General features: G+C 44.6%; 1 protein-coding gene across 1 annotated transcript in view; it reads left to right on the plus strand.

Moving 5' to 3' along the window:
- LRP5 (LDL receptor related protein 5) overlaps positions 1–19818 on the plus strand; it is a 133036-nt gene that overhangs the window by 54779 nt on the left and 58439 nt on the right. The window contains exons 5-7 of the mRNA XM_088525915.1: positions 568–699; positions 15839–16235; positions 16784–16955. Coding sequence (XP_088382041.1) covers positions 568–699; positions 15839–16235; positions 16784–16955 — 701 coding nt within the window. The remainder of the gene's footprint in view (positions 1–567; positions 700–15838; positions 16236–16783; positions 16956–19818) is intronic.

The following is a 19818-nucleotide window of genomic DNA, read 5'->3' on the forward strand; positions in this document are numbered from 1 at the left end:
CAGAGAAGAAAGACAAAGTATTCTGTCTGCTTTTCCTAAAGCTGAAGTAGTATCTAAGGGACTTTGCATGTTGCCTTTCTATATTTCCTGTTAATTCAGGGATATGTCTTACTGTGAAAAGCTTGTGATGAGAAAAAATAATATCCAGAACTGCTGCAATGTACACATTCCTATACTGTTCCTTCCCTTGCAGAACTGGGTGCTCCTCCACTCGCACTCTCTTGTTCTTTTATCATGCTGCTTGGAAGGCCAGGCTTTGACAAAGCCACTGGTGTCCCAAGTTCTTAGCAATGTGCAGCTTTACAAACACTGGAGAACTGTATAGTGGGAAAGAGCTGCCAGTTCTTTCAAGATCATCTTTTGAACATCTCAATTTAGACGCTCCCCAAGAGACGCTTTTGCTGGGGTGGAAGGCTGAATACGAAATACTCCTTATTTTGTAGTTCCTCTGTCTTTTAGCACTAACTAAAGCCGGTGTTAGTCAATTCAGTTCAGTATGGAAGGAGGAAGGCTTTAGGACTCCGCTAAAAATAAAATAGAAACTTTTTGTTTGTTTGTTTCTTGAAGTTCACACTCCTTGCGAAGAAAACAATGGTGGTTGCTCCCATCTGTGCCTGCTGTCTCCGAGAGACCCCTTCTACAGTTGTGCCTGCCCCACGGGAGTGCAGCTGGAAGATGACGGCAGGACTTGCAAATCAGGTAGGAATGTCTTGGATTTTCTACAGTAACAGCATTGGCTTGAGTTGGGTTTGCTGCGTGGAAGTTGCTGCTTAGAAGTTGAGTCTCTTGCAGGAAGCTCTTGTAGGACTTCTTTTCATTTGGGCAGTGGACCATGGGCAAGAGGTTTGCTGCTCCCCATGCACTGGCTAGTAGCTGCTCATGCAGTAGCACTGACTCTGCCGTTGCCTTCCAGTTGTCTCAAAGGACAATTTGCTTATGACATGTTCTGGATACTGATGTGCCGGCATGGCTGGTCAAAACTAAGTCCATACACTCCTGGGTCATTTCAGAGGTAACATCCTACGTTGTTCCTGCTTTCTGTAGTTTTATGAATAAATAATCTGTATGGAAAAATGCTAAAATAGAATTAAAATAACAACAAAAAATGTCATTCTACTGCTGCTGAAGGTTAATTGTTCTTCTCATTCCTTTTGGGCTGTTCCTTGTCCAAGAGAGACACAAGATAAGACACAGGGAAAACTTGCTGGGGTCTAGTTTAGGTGTTTGAACTGAAGAGCATAACTGGGTGTATGTTGTGTATCCATAAGCTGCGTGAGGCAAGATGTGTGCTTGGAGATTTTTTTTTTTTCTTTTTTTCTTCTCCTTCTTATGATCAATCAGGAAGCCTCTTTTACAGTATGTCCCTTGTGAAAATGAGGGATTAACCCTGCTGTGGCTGGGGGCACATGCAGGGTAGGGTCTTGAAGAAAGTTCTGCCAGTGGTCTGAAAGACTTCGCTAATACGAGGAGTACAGTCATTTTCTGATGTGGCTCAATTCCTCTGAGTGCTAAAGCAAGCATAATAGACTGTTTTCATTTGTGAGCTTGAAGCAGAATTTTAACACTGAACCTACAGAGTTTAAGGGCCAGCTTCATTAGCTCATCCTGCTGGGATTGAAAGACTTATAAGGTAGTTTTTGCAACTGCTGAAAGACCTTTCATTTCCCTTCTTCTGGCCCTGGAAAGTTTCCCTTTCACAGCTTTTAAAAAACATTGCTGAATGCTCAGGACACCCTTTTAGACATCCATATTGACCCCGTGTTTCTGGCAGTGGGGAATGAAGGTCAGGCTGCTTTGGCATTTTGGCAGATAGCACAAACAGGAGCAACTGCTTAGGCTGTGCTTTCACCTTTCCATTGTCAGGCCAGACAGTCTGTCAAGAGTTTTGTGTCAAAGGAGGGCAAAAAAGTGGGATGGGAACAGGAAGTCTGGTTTTGCATAAGAATGTGGCCTTTTGGTTCAGTTTTATGGATTATTTCTTTCCCAAGCCCCACATCTTTTGTGGTCCCGTCTGCCTTATGCCAACATCCATGTGCTTCTCTTTTCCACTCTTATTAATTAACTCGTTGTTTGCAAGGAACTGACTTTTTGTTCTTTGTAGGAGTCCTTTGTGATAGTTGTGTTGGGCACTCTGGCTGCAGCAGTGTTGACCACCTCTCCGTTTTGTTCCCTATTAGATTGGGCAAGCATTATCAGCTTATCTGACATTAGGCTTTTAAGTGAATTGCAAAATGGTACCAAGATTTGTGTCTAAGAGGAAAAGGCATTCTTAGTTTTCAAAAATCTGTGCCCACATGCCGAGTTTACAGGTACAACTATGATGTTACTGTACAGCTCCACAAGTAAGTAAGTATTCTTGTGTAGAAAAGCCTTTTGAGGCTTTTAAGTGACTTCAGCTCTTGGGTCCTGAAGAGTATACATATGCAGAATATTTGGATGTGAGAGAGAACTCTGAAGCTCTCTGCAGAGCAAGTGTCTTGAATGGTGATAGGCCTTGGTAAGGGAGGAAGAATTCCCTGGCAGGCTCTTCCGCTCAGTGCTTTGTTACAGGTTGTGTCCTCATGCATCGAAACGCCAAAGCTCTGGATTTTTGCTCTAATTCCAAATGCAAAACTGTTGGTTTGCTGAGGCTATGAGAACTTTATCAATGTAAATTGCCTCTCATTCTCTAGTTTTGGCTTCCAGTGTTGGTTTGTTCTTGCTTTCTTTGTGGTTCTACGCTGTTGCTCTGTATATGGGGAGAGTTTGCAGCTGGCCTTGAGTACAAGTTGCTTTCTGTGAAGGCCTACTTGTTTTATGCAGGTAGCTGCTCTGGAGTTGCATCTCTGCAGACCTGTGCTGTTGGTCTGTTTTGCTCTGTCTGTCTGTGGCCTCCTGTGTTCACTGACAACATGAACCAGTCCTTACAAAGTACCCAGAGAACTGCTTGCATGGAGCTGTTTGCAATACAAGGACAGGTTTTGTACTTGTAAAAGGAATAAAAGGCCATAATTACAAGGTTATCATGAAAACAAAGTGCCTTTTGCCTGAAACTTTAGTTTTTGAAGCTTTCTCCTTTCTGTCTCCTGTCCCTCAATGTGTGTAGCTGAATTAGGAAGAGAGAGGCGGGTGTGGTATTAGAAAGGTGTTAGCAATGTGGCCCTTGTCCCAGTGTGGATGTGCTTCTTCTTCACTGTGTTTGAACTCTGAAGGTGCAGCCAAGGTGATTGTATTTCTGGCTGTTTTAGAGTTCGGTGATGAGGTTGCAACCTTGCATCTTACTCATCATCTTAGCAAAGCTGTTTCCTGAAGCAGTTCAGGGAAAATGCTCTGGGTTTGCTTGAAGCCCCCGTACCAACAAGCAGAGGCTGGACAACTTGGAATGAGGATCAGCTGCATGTGACCATGCCCTTAGGAAAGTAAGCACTCCAGCCAAGAGTTTTGGACTTATTAAATCCCCTTACCAGAAGGCGGGCAAGCTGCTAGATGTGCTAGAATTGTGCACATCTTTGGGACCCTCGAATGAAAGGAACTGTTAATGAACTGTGCTAATTCCATCCAGCTGTGCTCGCTGCTGCCCTTCAACAGAGGGGCTCTGCTCTGCAGGGAGGAACGAGCGCAACGTGTGTGCGAGGGGTGCGCTGCTTTGTGGCCTCCTTGTTAAGGTCAGCTGGTTTATCGCGGGCTTGCTCAGTAAAAGGTTGTAGTTCTCACAACACACTTAACCCAACCTAGTTGCCAATGCAAAAGTATTTTCCGTTGCTGTGAACAAGAGTTAAGTAGCACAGGAAAAAATGGTAAGAGTTTTCCATTAAAAAGTTTGGTGTTTTATGCATGCCTGCCTTCTTCTTTTTATCCTTCTTTTCCTTGAGCTCTTTCCATTCTCCTGTTAGGGAGAAATATATATATCATATATATATATATTTGAACATTTGAAAGAAGGCCTCTTTTCCCCCAGTTGATCCAACTTTATGTGGAAACCAGAGCTATATTTTTATACTGCATGTCTCTGAGCAGAGCTGTAGCAGCACTGGGGCTATTTTTGCTGCTGTTTGGATTTTAAAATATGATCTTTGTGGATGTGTCCAAATATTGAATTTCAGCTAGGTGTTCAGACCTGCTCTTGTCCATTTAGAAGCTGGTGAAATCCCAGTATGTGACGGCCAGCAGAGCCCCAGGCCTGCTGTGAAATGGCTGCGCAGCCTCACAGGAGCAGCTGTTAGACCCTGTAACTCCCAGGGAGACTGAACATGGAAATTTCTTGTTTCAAACGGTAGCTTAACTTTTGACTTTAAATGACTTTGAGGGGCTTTTTTTTTTCTTTCTTTCTTTTAATTATTATTTTAATTTTCCTTGCATTTATCTAACATTAATCTTTAACCAACTTGTTTGTGTTCCTGGGTCTGTTTTACAATGTTGGTGAGGGCTGCTGTCACAAAGGTGCTCCTTCTCCTTTCCCTTGGTAGGATCTGCTGAGTGTGATTACTGACCCAGCAGTGCTTTGAAATGCAAGGAGAAAGACATAGCTTGCATCCTGTCTCCCATAGCAAGCCATATGAATCTTGCTTAGCCTGCAGTGCAATCTTGAGGTCGTAGCTGCATGTCATCTTCTTTTGGTTTTTAAGAATGAGCAGCTTCATCTTCCTCATGCTTTTTATTCTGGCAGTCTTTTCTCTTGGCTTCTTTTCCTTGGGACCCACGAAACAGAATGAATTCATCTATTTCTGACCACAGCTCTGGTGTAGCTTTGATATAATTTGCACCACTTGATGTGAATATTCCCAGACAAAATGGAAACCAGGCTCTTTCCATCTTGTTCTGCTTTTCTGGAGTGAATTTGCTTGACTCAGCCAGAAAGAGGTGCAGTCTCAAAATGTTGGATGACTCCTCCTGCTTTTTTCCTTCCCTCCTTTGGCTTGCCATGTGGTTCAATTTAATCACATTCAGACAAGTGTAGAGGATTGTGATGTGTCTTGTCAGCTAATTACGATTAAACCCTCATACCATAGGGCATGTATCTTTCCAAGATTGAGTCCTTTTTTGTAAATAGTGTTCAGCCTGTCGTCTTTTTTATTTCCTTCTGGAAAATACATAGTTTTTTGCTGTATTCACCATTGCTAGCATACAGCTATTGCTGCAGGCCTTAGAGATGAACATCAAAAGCCTCATCTTTTTTTCTTAAAAGTGGATATGGCTTCTTGTTTACCAGTAAAAGGTCCCTCTAGCTTCTTAAATTGCCTCTTTTGAAAACACAACATGAAGCAGCAAAGGCTCTCCCTCTCATTGCACATCATTTTCTGGTATCATGATACCAAATAAGCCAACCTGATTTGGACTAAAATTACTTTAACTGAATTAAAAAACCTGTCATCTGTGGCTGATACCACAAACTATTTTGAGTGAGGGCTCCAATACTGCTCCTTTCCCACCAAGTTGTAGCTATGGCTACAGAGTTGTAAGGAGTAGAAGCAGCTTGGACTTCAGCTAATATTATTTATAACAAATCTGTTAACTTTAGTAGAGGCACTCAGAGCTTTGTAAGCTGAAAATCAGTCCAGGATCCATGTAGTAATTTCAGGAAGCAGCATTCCCCTGAGGCTTTAAAACCATTTTCCCATTTAATTCTTGTTTCTCAATAAATGCATAATGCTTTGCTACAGTATATGGGTAAACTACAGAGCTTTATTTGTTATGCAGCTCCATTATAACTGTTCTGTTTGGTCTGTGTGCAGGTTTTGATCCGTTTTCCTAAAATGGTGTGAACAGTAGCTCTGGCAACTTTATCTTGCCTAAGGTCTGGAGGGGAGGGATTTGTTTCTGTCAAGTTTTCTTTCTAATTTTGCAGGTTGCCTGTATTTCACTTTCCAGTTTAAGGCAGGTTCATTGCCGCTATTTTATCAGCTTCTTCTGTATTGAGTGACTTCTGTTTCCTGTGCAAGCTGTGGCTGGATTTACTTTTAATAAATCAAGCATTCCTCTGAATGTTATACCCATTTGTTATATTTAAATTCCTCTCCTATTAAATTTAAATCTCCCTTGAGAGGGCTCTTTGTGCTTACTTTCACCAAAAAAAATATTTTTTATATATTCCTGCAGGCATTGTTTAAATTGAAATCTCTTCAAAGTTTAATTATAGACTGACTTTCCCTTCGTCTGTGTAAGGAAAAACCATGAGCCCCTGCTTTCTTGTCATTGAAAGCAGGAGGAGAAACCTGTTGGTCAGAAGGCACGTGAGCAGTTGGGCTGCAGGTGCATTTTGTGCTGCACAAACACCAGCCTGGACCACTGCACATCAAGTGCAACCACAGTCTGACAGCAGCAAGCATTTGGTGGAGCACTGCACCAGAAGTTGGCTGCTCCCGTCTTCTCAGGTTGAGTTCAGGCCCTGGCCTTTAGGACATTAAGACTTGAGAAAATTTTAGCCATTTTCAGTGTTGGGAATTACGTGCCTTGGTTTGAGATGTAACAGAGGGGGAAAACTAGGGGAGAAATAATGGGAATAAGAGTATTTATATTCCTTGAAAGTGCAGGTCCTTTATTAACTGCAGCTAAATGCAGGTATAGAAGATGCCCTGATACAAGGGTGACTGCCTGATTGGGCCCTTAAATAGATAAACTATACTATTTTTGATGTTGGCTTTTTTTCCTCTTCCCTGAAGTTTCACTTGTTCCTTGCTCCCTGTTCTCAGGTGCTTTTGTATCTATTTATCATCATGAAAGAAATGTACGGGATGCTGTGGACGGGAAAGCTTGACCCTACTGAGATCCATAAGTTTCACTTAGGGACCAGGGATTGTGTCCAAGATCATTTCTGGATGAAAAATCATTTCATAACTGGGGAAGAAGACAGTAGCTTCTAGCATTTCAAGAGTCATTCTCCCTTATTTTCTATCCTGATGCTCTTGGTGAAGCAGTTTAGCAGGGTCATAGAATCATAGAATGCTTAGGGTTGGAAGGGACCTCTAGAGGTCATCTAGTCCAACCCCCCTGCACACACAGGATCACCTAGAGCACGTGGCACAGGACTGCGTCCAAGCGGGTTTTGAGGATCTCCCGAGAAGGAGACTCCACAACCTCTCTGGGCAGCCTGTTCCAGTGCTCTGTCACCCTCACTGTCAAGAAATTTTTCCTTAAGTTCATGTGGAACTTTTGGTGCTTCACTTTGTGGCCGTTTCCTCTAGTTCTGTCAGTGGCCACCACTGAAAAGAGGCCAGCACCATCCTCCTCACTGCCTCCCTTGAGGTACTTATAGACACTGATCAGGTCCTCTCTCAGCCTTCTCTTCTCCAGGCTGAACAGGCCCAGCTCCCTCAGCCTCTCCTCATAGGGCAGATGTTCCAGGCCCCTGATCATCCTTGTGGCCCTGCGCTGGACTCTCTCCAGCAGCTCCACATCCCTCTTGTACTGTGGAGCCCAGAACTGGACACAATACTCCAGATGCGGCCTCACCAGGGCTGAGTAGAGGGGCAGGATCACCTCCCTCGACCTGCTGGAGACGCTCTTCTTAACGCACCCCAGGATCCCATTGGCCTTCTTGGTCACGAGGGCACACTGCTGCCTCATGGTCAGCTTGTCCACCATGACACTCAGGTCTTTCTCCGCAGAGCTGCTCTCCAGAAGGTCGGTCCCCAGCCTGTACTGGTGTCTGGGGTTATTCCTCCCCAGGTGCAGGACCTTGCACTTGGCCTTGTCGAATTTCATGAGGTTTTTCATTGCCCAGTTGTCCAGTCTGTCCAGGTCCCTCTGGATGGCAGCGCAGCCCTCTGGGGTATCAGCTACTCCTCCCAGTTGGGTATCATCAGCAAACTTGCTGAGGGAGCACTCTGTGCCTTCATCCAGGTCATTGATGAATAAATTGAACAGGACTGGACCAAGGACTGACCCCTGGGGGACCCCACTAGCCACAGGCCTCCAACTAGACTCTGCACCGCTGATCACCACCCTCTGATCTCTGCCATCCAGCCAATTCCTAATCCACCTCATTGCCCACTCATCTAGCCCACACTTCCGGCGCTTGCCCAGGAGGATGTTGTGAGGGACGGTGTCAAAAGCCTTGGTGAAGTCGAGATAGACGACATCCACCGCTCTCCCCTCATCTATCCAGCCGGTCATTTCATCATAGAAGGCTATCAGGTTAGTCAAGCATGATTTCCCTTGGTGAATCCATGCTGACTACTCCTGAGCACCTTCTTGTCCTCCCGTGCCTGGAGACACCGGCCAGTATGAGCCATTCCATCACTTTTCCGGGGACGGAGGTGAGGCTGACTGGCCTGTAATTGCCTGGGTCCTCCTTCTTGCCTTTTTTGAAGACTGGCGTGACATTGGCCTTCTTCCAGTCTTCTGGCACCTCTCCTGTTCTCCAGGGTCTTTCAAAGATGATGGAGAGCGGCTTAGCTATGGCATCTGCCAGCTCCCGCAGCACTCTGGGGTGCATCCCATCAGGGCCCATGGATTTGTGGGTATCGAGTTCCCTTAGGTGGTCTCTGACCCAATCTTCCTCTACCCAGGGCAAGTCTTCCTCTCTCCAGGCTTCTTCTCCTGTCCCTGGGGCCTGGGGCTCTAAAGGGCTGCCCTTGGTAAACACCAAAGCAAAGAAGGCATTCAGCAACTCTGCTTTTTCTGTGTCATTCATAACCAGGGTACCCATCCCGTTCACCAGCGGACCCATGTTTTCCCTGATCTTCCTTTTGCTGTTAATATATTTGAAGAAGTTTTTCGTGTTATTTTTAACATCCCTTGCCAGATTGTGTTCCAAGCGTGCCTTAGTTTTCCTTGTCGCATCTCTGCATTCTCTTGACTACGTATTTCTCCCAGGGAGCCTGTCCTTTTTTCCACATTCTGTATACTGCTGCCTTCTGCTTGAGCATTGCCACAAGCTCCTTGCTCATCCACGCAGGTCTCCTGCCCCCTCTGCCTGACTTCTTACACACAGGGATGCACTGTTGCTGGGCATGGAGGAAGTGCCGCTTGAAAACTAACCAGCTCTCTTGGGCCCCCCTTCCTTCTAGGGCACTAGCCCGTGGGATTCTTCCGAGGAGGCCTCTGAAGAGGCTAAAGTTGGCCCTCCTGAAGTCCGTCGTCGCAAGGCTACTTTACAGCCCTGCCACCTTCTCGTTGGATCCTGAATTCCACCAACTCATGGTCACTGCAGCTGAGGCTACCCCCACCTTCACATCTCCTACAAGTCCCTCTCTATTTGTTAGCACGAGGTCCAGTAGCCCACCTCTCCTCGTTGGCTCCTCCACAACCTGCATCAAAAAAGTTATCATCAATGCGCTGCAGGAACCTCCAGGACTGTTTGTGCCTGGCTGTGTTGTCCTTCCAGTTGATGTCGGGGTAGTTGAAGTCCCCCATGAGAACCAGGGCCTGTGACCGTGAGGCAACATCCAGCTGACTATAGAAGGCCTCGTTAACTTCCTCATCCTGGTCAGGTGGCCTGTAGCAGACACCCACCACAGTGTCTCCCATGTTAGCCTGCCCTTTAACCTTTACCCACAAGCTCTCAACTTGTTCATCATCCACCCCCAGGTTGAGCTCCATGCATTCCAGTTGCTCTCTCACATAAAGAGCAACTCCACCACCTCGCCTTCCCAGCCTGTCCTTCCTAAAGAGCACATAGCCTTCCATGGCAGCGCCCCAGTCGTGTGATTCCAATGAGATCATGTCACTGGGACCGCACACAGATCTCCAGTTCGTCCTGCTTATTCCCCATGCTTCGTGCATTGGTGTACAGGCATTTCAGGGAAGTAATCGAGCCTGCAGGTTCCCCGGGAGGGGTGAAAGAGGACCCTCTATAATCATATCCTCTTCTCACTCCCCCACTACCATACTCCCGCTGGATGCCATCTGACCTTGGCTGTGTGGTCTTGATTGCCCTGTCTGTGTGACACTCCCTTTCCACCTTCTCGCCTAGTTTAAAGCCCTCCTAACCAGGTTGGCCGGCCTTTTGGCAGAGACGTATGCCCCTCTTGCTGAGGTGGTTCCCATCATTTCCCAGATAATATCAGATAATATCCCCAAGTGCCTTATTTCTCCTTGCTGTTCTTCACCAAACATCCTTCTAGGGTGTTGCCAGCTGCTATTGCAGCCATCACAGGGGCTTTTTAATGTAGAAGACGTTATGGAAGGAAGAAATTTTGAGGCCCTTCCTGCCCATCTCTTGTGTATTTCTTGGTGCACATAATACATTTAAAAATATGGTATGTGCAATTTTTTGGCTGAGCACCAACTTTTTCGAGTGGTGAAGCCTCCAAGCAAGAAAAGCAGGCAGACAAATACCTCCATTGTAAAGTATTTCTCCCCATGCAATTTAACTTTTATGACCACCAAAGGAGAAGGTCCCTTTGCTAATACATCCCTTTCTGAGTAATAAAGAGAAAGTGTGGACAAAGCCAGACTTTCTGATTAAGTATATCAACTGCTAATTAGAGATGAACAGCCTCTTTGTGAAAGGGACGGATTAGGGAGTCATTTGTCATGTGGGAAAATTGTTGTAAACCGGAGCTCTCAAGGAGCTGAGAAAGCTGCTGCTGGCATTGTATGAATAACACAAAATAACTGTCAGGAGGCTTCTAGCACTTGGGAGATGCTGGAAGAGGAATCTCATGTATTGACATATAAGCTTTGATTTTTTTAATAGAGCAGTGGAAAACCCCGGTCTCTTTGTTAGAAGATGTTTTGATTACTCTGGTGTCTTCTGTCCTACTCTTGGTGCCTGATTACCAGAAGAGATCCCCATCCTCAACTTTTGGAGGTCTTTTTCTTCTTCATGTATGTGTTAAGTAAAGCGTAGGATTTTCCCCCTTCTATTTCCAATCCTTTCTATGAAAATTTTGTGTTTTTCATTTATTTGTAGGCCTTTCTTGTTATGAGCTTTTTTCTCCTTGCTCTTGTTGGTTTATGTTTATATTTTTTGTTCTGTTTTGTTCTGAAAAAATTCAGCACTTTCTCCTCATAACAGCTTTTACCTTCTAAATGGGCAGTAGCAAAAAAATGAAATAACCTCTTATGAAAATAGCTGTCTTGAAAATTTCACTGGCTGAAAACCATGTTTTCTAATGCTATAAGGCACGTTGTCCGAGAGTTTCCAGGCCCGCTGAACGAAGTGCTTTGCTGTCTTGGTGTGCATTTCAGGGGGATGCTGTCCTGGACTCTTTGACCTGTGTAGCCGTTGTGTTTGCTGAGCGATGGTGACTAGCTCTGTGCATGTGTGAAGGAACAAGCCAGGCGCTCGCTTCCCAATAGCGCTGACTCTCTGGAGTAAACCTCCCTGGAGAGGTTTACAGGTAAACTTTGTTGTCTTGTGTTCATCCTGGGCTGAGTACACAGTTGTGAGAAGTTCCCAAGACACAGTGGAAACTCGCTAAGCTGCTGTGCTTTGACTCTGTCTTCAACTGCTCTTTGGCACAGTGCTTGATTTCACTGTGGCAGTCAGGCTGAGCTGCTCCCTAGCTTTGCCAAGCCCGATTTGCAGTTGTTTATAACTTCTCCCATCTTGTTTACCCTTTGGACAGATGATGGTGTTAGCACAGAATGGAATTTTCTGTGGCTCTGTCATATTTGGAACATAATAATTAACACCTGAACTTCAAAGCATGGTGCAGCTATTAACCTCCGCAGGGGCCTGTGGGACATGAAGTATTTAGTCCTGATTGTGTAAAGGAAGAAATTGCAGTACAGACAAACGGATAGGTTCAAGGTCTTGTGGAGAGCTCAAGAACTGGCATGTAGTAAAGCCATTCTCTGCCTGTGCTGGATGTGAAAATGTACTTGTTATGTGTGTCGATGGGCTTTAATGGGTTTTTGCTTGTCTGTGTATTGAAAGATGCACCAGCAAAATTCTGTTTAACAAAAACTAAGTGCTAAAATTGAACCACTTTTGAGGGCAGCAGTTTCATACTCTGAGCCCATAGGATTGTATTTTTCCAGCAGAGAATAGACTACTTAGAGCTCTAGAGCCCAGGCTTTCCAAGGAAATACTGGGATACCCTTTTCTGGCACTGGGCATTCCTGGCAGCATTTTCTTGGCCCATCCTTTTCTCTTACGAGTTGCTCTGAGCTGTCATTAGGATGTCTGTGCAAAGGCATGTGAACATTTTTGCAAATAACTAACTAGTTGCTGGGACTAAGATACTTGTGATCTACCATTCAGATATGGTTCACACAGAGTATAGCTGGTCAGACCTCAGGAGAGAGGAGAAGATTTAGTTGTTCCAGTTCTTTGAGATCTTTTGATGAAGTCCCTGCCAAAATGGAAGTCATCTGTTTGGTGGAGCCACGGCCCCTTGTGCTGGACTTCGGGTCTGGAGGCTACGGTGCAGTTAGGACTGATCTAATAAATGCAGTTTGAATAAGCCTGCAGGAGAATTACGTAGTCCTCTTTCAATAGTGACTTTATAAAGCCGTGGGCTCACAAGGTGACTTTATAGAGCCGTGGGCTCGCAAGGGTGAGGCTGGCTCTGTGCAGAGCGACGTCCTGCCCAGAGCCTCCCTCGTGGCGCGCCGCAGCAAGGCCGGGCAGCCGTCGCCTGCGCTGCAGCAGCTTGCTCCGGAGGAGACTTTGCTTTCGCCTCGGTCAGCTGGTTTGTGCTAATGATCTTATCAGCTGGGAACTTTAATTAATATTCTGTCTGAGGGTTGTTCCCCCCCTGCCAGTGGCTGCATGAACCATGTGCCAGAACTGTCTGAAACTATTTTGTCTCCCTCCCTGGTTTGGGGAAAGCAGCTGTGAGACGCCTGCTGCAGAGGCAGTAGAAGAAACAGTGGCGAGGAGCTTTCACAGGAGCATGCAGACAGATCTGATGTAATTTATGAGTTACGTGAGCACTCTGGTATTTCCTGTCTTTGTCACAAGCGCTGCTTTTCCTTGTGCCTGCTAACACCTTCCAACAAAACAGAGCTGTGCCTGAGCGAGGCCATGCAAGGCCCTCTCTCAGATAAACCTTCCCCTTTCTTTTTTTCTGGTTGCTTGCTCCCACCATCTCCAACTCCTGGTTTCAGTTGAGAAACCCAGCGTGTGTCCCAACCCATGATGTCCAGGGGGACAGTCCATGCCCTGCTTTTCCCAAAGCGGCCCCATTGCTGCTGCAGATCCTCTGACATGGGGCATTAATCAAGAACCCAACTGGGATACAAGATCCTGTTGGTGTTGCAGCTGGCTCTGGTAAGGTACCAAAATCGAGGAGGATACATAAGAAGATTTTCCATTTATCTTTAGATGTTTCATCTCCCAAGTATTAGTGTTTTTGGTGGAAGCTGCTTGCAGGGGTGGGGTTTTGCGCGGTGCTCTCGGTACCAGCTTGGGCCTCCCATAGCGAGTGGCAGCGCATCCCTCCTCCTAAATGCTCTCATGAGGCCTTGCGATTATTTTGAGTCCTGGCAAGGTTGTTACATGGCACAGCATCACTGCCTATGGCTCATGTGCTCCGTGCAGAGTTTTGTGCTCTGCCTTCTCCCTCCTTCCTGCCATCCCCCAACTTTGCAGGTAGCGCGCTGAATTACTGCACCTCACACGGTCCCTTGCTTTCCTGGTGTAACTGTTTGGTTTATTGAGAGTGCCGAGATAGCTGCACTCAAGCAGCTCATAAAAAGTTGCCTCCAGTCAAAGTATTTTTAATGCTCTGTTTTCCAAAAGCGCTTACTATTTTGTTCCTTGAAGAAGCACTAAACAATCAAACGTTTCTGCAGTTTATCAGATTTTTCCTGCTACAAGAGGGATTGCGAGCACTATGTGGACCGAGTGTATCCTGGCGGACGCATGCGCGCACACAAACCTGGCAGAGGCTCCCACAACGGAGCCTTGTTCTAGCCTGATTAGCAGACAGACAAATGGGAAAGGAATAGCATGGCGCTTGCTGCGCGGATTAGCAAACGCAGCCGCTGCCGTCCCCATTTGTTTAGGTTGGGTGAATAAATTGGAGCATTTGTTACTGTATTATAGATGTCTTGTCACTTGTCAAATGTGAAGTGGGCCAAGGGAAGAAGAAAAAGGCTCTTGTCAGGCTGGCGAGATGGCCTGCTTCAGTGCTGTCAGCTCTGATTGCAGTTAATTTTGCAAATAGAATACAGCTGCCATTTTCAGCACTCAAGCATGAATTTTTAATAGTGGGAGCACAAAACAAGAGAATCACAGCACACACTATACCTAGCATGGGTATTAAAAATAATGGATTACTAGGTGTGGGAGGAAAATATCACATGCACGAACAAAAAAAAGGCACTTAAACTGTTTCTGTCGGATCCCTTGATTGCAAGGAGAGAATATAGTCTTCAGGGAGTAACAATTAACTTTCCTGAACTGCATTATTTTGTTTTCTGTTCTGTTTGTTTTTTTAAATTCAGATATTGTTAGCTCGGTTCTGCATGTTAACCAGAATGGTTGACGGGCTTGTATGGCTGTTAGACCTGCTCAGGCGGCCTGTGGAAGGTCTGTAGAAAGCTTTGGACTAATGGAGGCGGGGGGGAAAGACTAGAGAAAAATAAACATTTCAAAGTTCAAACCAGTTGGAAAAATAAAATAATAGTTGGGACTTGGGCCTTTTGAAATGCTTTCTAAATGGAAATTTTAGAGGGACCCCATTTCCTCTTTTTCTGGTCTATGCTAGACATAGACAAGTTTGCATAAATGTCTGCAGGAGTGTTTGGTTGCTGCAGTTGTGCTGTTGTGTTATTCAGAATGGTTTGTCTTCTCCAAAAGGGAGAAAAGGTGGCCTTTGTTCCCTATGAGGTGTTATATATGACTCTCTTGTAATAGATTGTAATTCTGCTGGGGATCTCTTGGTCCTGTGATTAAGAAAGTGAGTGTGACTGCTACAGGAGAGGTTTCTGAACTTTGATTGAATTAAATTAGTGCTGTAGAACTTTTTAGCAGTAGGCAAAGAGTAGACTGTTAGGCTCTATTTTAATATTATGCTAGACATGTCACAGCACAACTCTTCAAAACAGTCTACCAGCATTAATAATCAAAATGTCTCTGTGGCAGAGATAAAACACCATGAGGCAGAGGAGCGTGTTTGTCCAGGTTTGCAGCGAAGTGGTGGCAGCGCTGAGAGGTTCTCAGCAACTAGTGCTGCACTCAGTCTGCTGCTTTTATTTTCTAGCAAAAATAATAAAGTAAAATAATACTAAAGGCAAATATACGTTTAACCAACACTCTGATTTCTGGCTGTGCTCTGATAGAGGCTAATATTCCTGTACCTATTACAGAACTGGCAGCAAGAATGATGCTTCAGGCTGTGGGGCAGACTTAACGAGACATTTGCTCTGTTCGCTTTGCTCTTTTAATGTCTAAGGGTGTAGATACATGGCTGTTAAGAAACTGGTTGTGTAATAATTTAACTTCATTAGAAGCAGATGCATCTCTGAAGGAGAAGTTGTCAAGCAGCCACAACTTTAAATCGATCAAGTAGTTTACTCCACTTATTATTTCTTTTCTACCTAAGTTTCAGTTTAAAGTGTGCTGGTTTTCTGGTCCACATTTTTTAGCCACGCTCCTCCCTGGGACTGAGCATGGGCCAATTTCTTCAGCAGGGTGAGCCTCAGCTGCTGAGCAGGGAGTAGGGGACAGCACTGTGGATAAGCGGCTGCTCGCCTTCCGAGACAGTTAAACTAAAATAATTTGTGTTCGCTCTTCTGTTCTGACAGAACGTCTTGATGACGAGACATGTTCTTCCCTCTGCGTTGAGTTTTGAGGCCTGAATCTTGCTTAACTTGGACTAACTTGCTTAACTTCAACTATTTTCAGAGACGCAGAGAAGCAAAGACTTCCACTGTGGTGCACTGGCTACTTGTGCTCTTGAAGCTTGCTCTGTGACTGCTGCAGTTGCAGATTAGTGTCCTAAATTTCTTTTTCCTCCCTCAGGAGCTGAAGAAGTCTTGCTGCTAGCTAGAAGGACTGACTTGAGGAGAATCTCCCTGGACATGCCAGATTTCACTGACATTATTCTGCAGATAGACAATATCAGACATGCGATTGCCATAGACTATGATCCTGTGGAAGGCTACATCTACTGGACTGATGATGACGTCCGGGCAATTCGACGGGCCTACCTGGATGGCTCTGGGGCACAGACTCTGGTAACCACAGAGATCAACCACCCGGACGGCATTGCTGTGGACTGGGTGGCCAGGAACCTCTACTGGACGGACACTGGGACAGACCGCATTGAAGTGACCCGCTTGAATGGGACAGCAAGAAAAATCCTCATCTCAGAAAACCTAGATGAGCCCCGAGCAATAGTGCTCAATCCTGTAATGGGGTAAGTGTGCGGGGTTTTTTTGTTTGTTGTTTGTTTGTGTTTTTTTTTTCTTTAATGGTAGAGCTATGACAGGTCTTGGAGTCCAATTTCTGCTCTCCTAAAACTGCTATAAAAATCAACAAACTATCCGATGAGATGTGCGTTAGTTGTCAAATATTCCTTCTTTTCTACCAGAAATCATTGGCTTTCCCTTCCGTCACCTCTTAAGCACCATGTGTATAGATGCTGACTGCTAAATATAATGTTCTTCAGCCAAACTATATGTTGTCTATTTGTTTTATTTTAATACATGTTTTTCTACATCTCTAATATTATCATAAATATTAAAGAATTGGGATCCTGCACATTTTTACTAGTTTGTTTAAACCTGAAATCTTAGACTTGTGTCACTAGTTATGGTTAGAACTGGTTTGTTTGCTGTTTCTGGATCAAACTTGGAGAGCAGGAAGTGAGCAAGTTCTTTCAAAAATGGAACAAATCTTGATAGTTTTTTGTCTTGCACATCATTTTCACTGACTTTTTTCTCTCCTATTTTTATTTGTTTACAGCTACATGTACTGGACAGACTGGGGTGAAAGCCCAAAGATAGAATGTGCTTACTTGGATGGCTCGGAGAGGAAAGTTTTGGTGAATACGTCCCTGGGTTGGCCTAATGGCTTGGCATTGGATCTTGAGGAAGACAAGCTTTACTGGGGAGATGCAAAAACAGATAAAATTGAGGTGAGTGATATAGGAGTAGCTGTGTACATTATTTGAGGCGGGGAGAAGAAAAGCACTGTTCTTATATTCAGGTTTGTCTTGCATCTATTTATCCATTTTTTCAAGAAACTTTATTGTCCTATTAATCTGAATGTTATGGTTAACAGGACAAGGTCTTTGAGAAGAAAGGAAACACGCTCATGTGCTCTCTTTGTTCCGAAAACTTTTGTAACAAATGTGGTTTAGTATGCCATTGAAATGCTTATGGCATTGGCATTGGAAAAGATAACATTCCTGCCCTTGTACCAGGTATAATTTAATTACTTAAAATCTCAGGTTTTATCTGAGGCTTTTTGAAACAAATTGGGATGCTCAGGTAGAACCTATTTAAGTAGTGCTTTTACTTGGTTGTGCTGCTTGACACTAGTATCTGAAATTGCTGCATGCAAAAGACACCATGCAAGGTTTGTGTACACGAGAAGATGGTTGTGGGGGCCCTAGAGAGTCTATTTCCAGACCTCATTGGATTACATGGTGTCCAGACACATGGAAGAAAAGTCAATTTTCATCTTCCATCCACTCTGAAAACACTGTTGCTTTCTACCTCTGACTTCGTGTAGGAGGAATCCTCCTCACAGTGTTCGTTCCTAATAGCTGAAAGAGTACCAGCTAGAATACAGTGTGATTCCCTTGTGCCCTCCTTCCTTTGGGAAGAAATATTTTTAAATTGCAGTATGTTTAACCATCTTTCTACTGCTCAAACTTTATCCATCTAATGCAGACATGTTTCTGTGGTAGGCAAAACTGGATGAGTTATCCATCCATTGCAATAGGCTCCCAGGAGGGAAGTCATGAATTGTCTCTGGAGATCATAACTTTTCTGAGATTTATTGCTTGAAGTTTAAGCTAAATTTGAAGCACAGCTGAGGTCAAATTCAAAAATAATTCCCCCAGTTCTTACAAATGCCTACATTTGTCACGCAGACAAATGTTCTTTTCAATGTCTTGTTCAGTTCTGGCTGTCTGGTGGCAATAGTTTCCTTCAGCTAATTGAGCTGGGTTGCTAATATGAAGTAGCAAGAGCTAGAGCTTCCACCAAGACCCAAAAACAGTTTGCAAACTGAAGGTGCTAAACAATTAGCTTTGTTGATTACTTTAATTCCAAAAGGCAATTCTCCAGGGAATTTGAAATGGCTTCAAAGTAAGAAGAGGGGAATAACCTAGCTAATTGAGATGGCTTCATAAACAGGATTACCAAACCAGAATGTCAGAATGAAAGTATGTCTTCCCCTCTTTAGAACAGTAGCTTAACGTTTTCTTCCTGTGGTGTAAACCAGTTCTCGAAGTGCAGTTTGGACTAGGCTGTTGTAGCAGTCTATTTCTGTGCCAGTATGTGTGCAAAGAAATACAGAAAGTTCACCCATGGCTGTGTCCTATGCCACTCGGGAGTTTAGTACGTGCCGCATTTTTGGATAAATGAATTCTGAGTCTTTCGGAAATAGCTCCACTCTGAAGTCTCTCCTTTCGACACAGGAAAATGAGAAGCAAGACTGTCCCGTAGCTCTGGAGAAGTAACTTTAGATCTTGGCAGTGGCTAAGCCCAGGAATAGCAGAGCAGCCCTCTCCCTCACCTTTCAGCCTGCAGGGCAGAACGTTGCAGCCTCTGCATTTTACAGCTGGGCTGTAGCTGTACCACCCAGTTCACTGTTTTAAGCAGTCTGTGCTGCCTGCCTTATTTCCCTGTGAGATAGGAAAGTCAGTGATGCTGTTTGGCTTAGCTTCAAAATTTAGCAAAATCAGCAAAGATTTTGTCTGTCTTTTATTTCTTATACTTACTCTTTTTGTGGTTCTCTTTGTTTTTTTAAATTGGAGAGAAGGTGATTTGCGGGGTCTGGCAAAGAGAAGATACTTTTTACACGGGGATTATGACATTTGTAAATCTCTTGATTGCAACATATTGGTCAACCTAATTTTGTTAGCACCAAAAATTGAATCTCAGGCCTCCTAGCAATTGGTTGGTTCCACATTTTCTCAGATTAAAACAGATATAAACAGCTTTATTTTAAATGCCTTCTTTTATCTTGTTCTCTTTATGCTTGGGCTTTACCTTTGCTAGCTATCTGCAACAGATTCCTTCTGACAGTTACAGTTACCTAAATGGTCCCATTTAGGACATGGTAGGGAAAAAATGTCAGCAGTGTTTTTGTGGAGCTCTGAAGAGCCTTTTCTGGGCTGGCTATGTGCAGCTGTGCATATTAAAACTGCGCTGGCATGTTCTCAGCAGCAATGGGTTTTAAATGGCTATTGCAGAACTTGCAGCAGAAAGCAAATTTTCAGTTTCCATTTTGGAAAACATGCTGGACACATTTGCATTCCCTTGGCTGCTTGCGAGAGCCTTGCATGACTTAGACAGTCGTCGACACAGCTCAGATACTGGCCAGTTTAACACTGGTCTCTGGTAGACCTTTTTATTAATGTCCCTCTGCACGATCAAATGAGTGCACTCAGGAGAGATTTGAAAATGGAAAGAAATTTATCTGACAGTATTTTCACATTTATTGCTCATCTTGGTATATTTGTACCCTACTAGGTTGATCTTGAAAGTTTTCTGTCTTTAAGAGGTTCCTTCAATAACTCCGACGCCCCTGGAAAGCCCCACTTGCTGCCCCAGGGTGGGTGAATCTCCCTGCACAGTACCTGCATTTCCAGCAGCAGTTTGTACTTGCTGTTGGAGCTATTCTTCGCTTGGCCATGAGCTCCTCCTCTCACACGTGTCTTCCCTTGCCACGAACGTGCCATTTACGTGGCTGGCCGCCGCAGCTGGCAGCCTGGTGACCCACTCCGTGCGTGCGCGTGTGTCTGTCGCATCTGCAGTTTGCCCAAC

Source organism: Tinamus guttatus, unplaced genomic scaffold (genome assembly GCF_059628265.1).
Source record: "Tinamus guttatus ecotype Peru unplaced genomic scaffold, ASM5962826v1 Tinamus_guttatus_pri_ptg000240l, whole genome shotgun sequence".
Taxonomy (NCBI): domain Eukaryota; kingdom Metazoa; phylum Chordata; class Aves; order Tinamiformes; family Tinamidae; genus Tinamus; species Tinamus guttatus.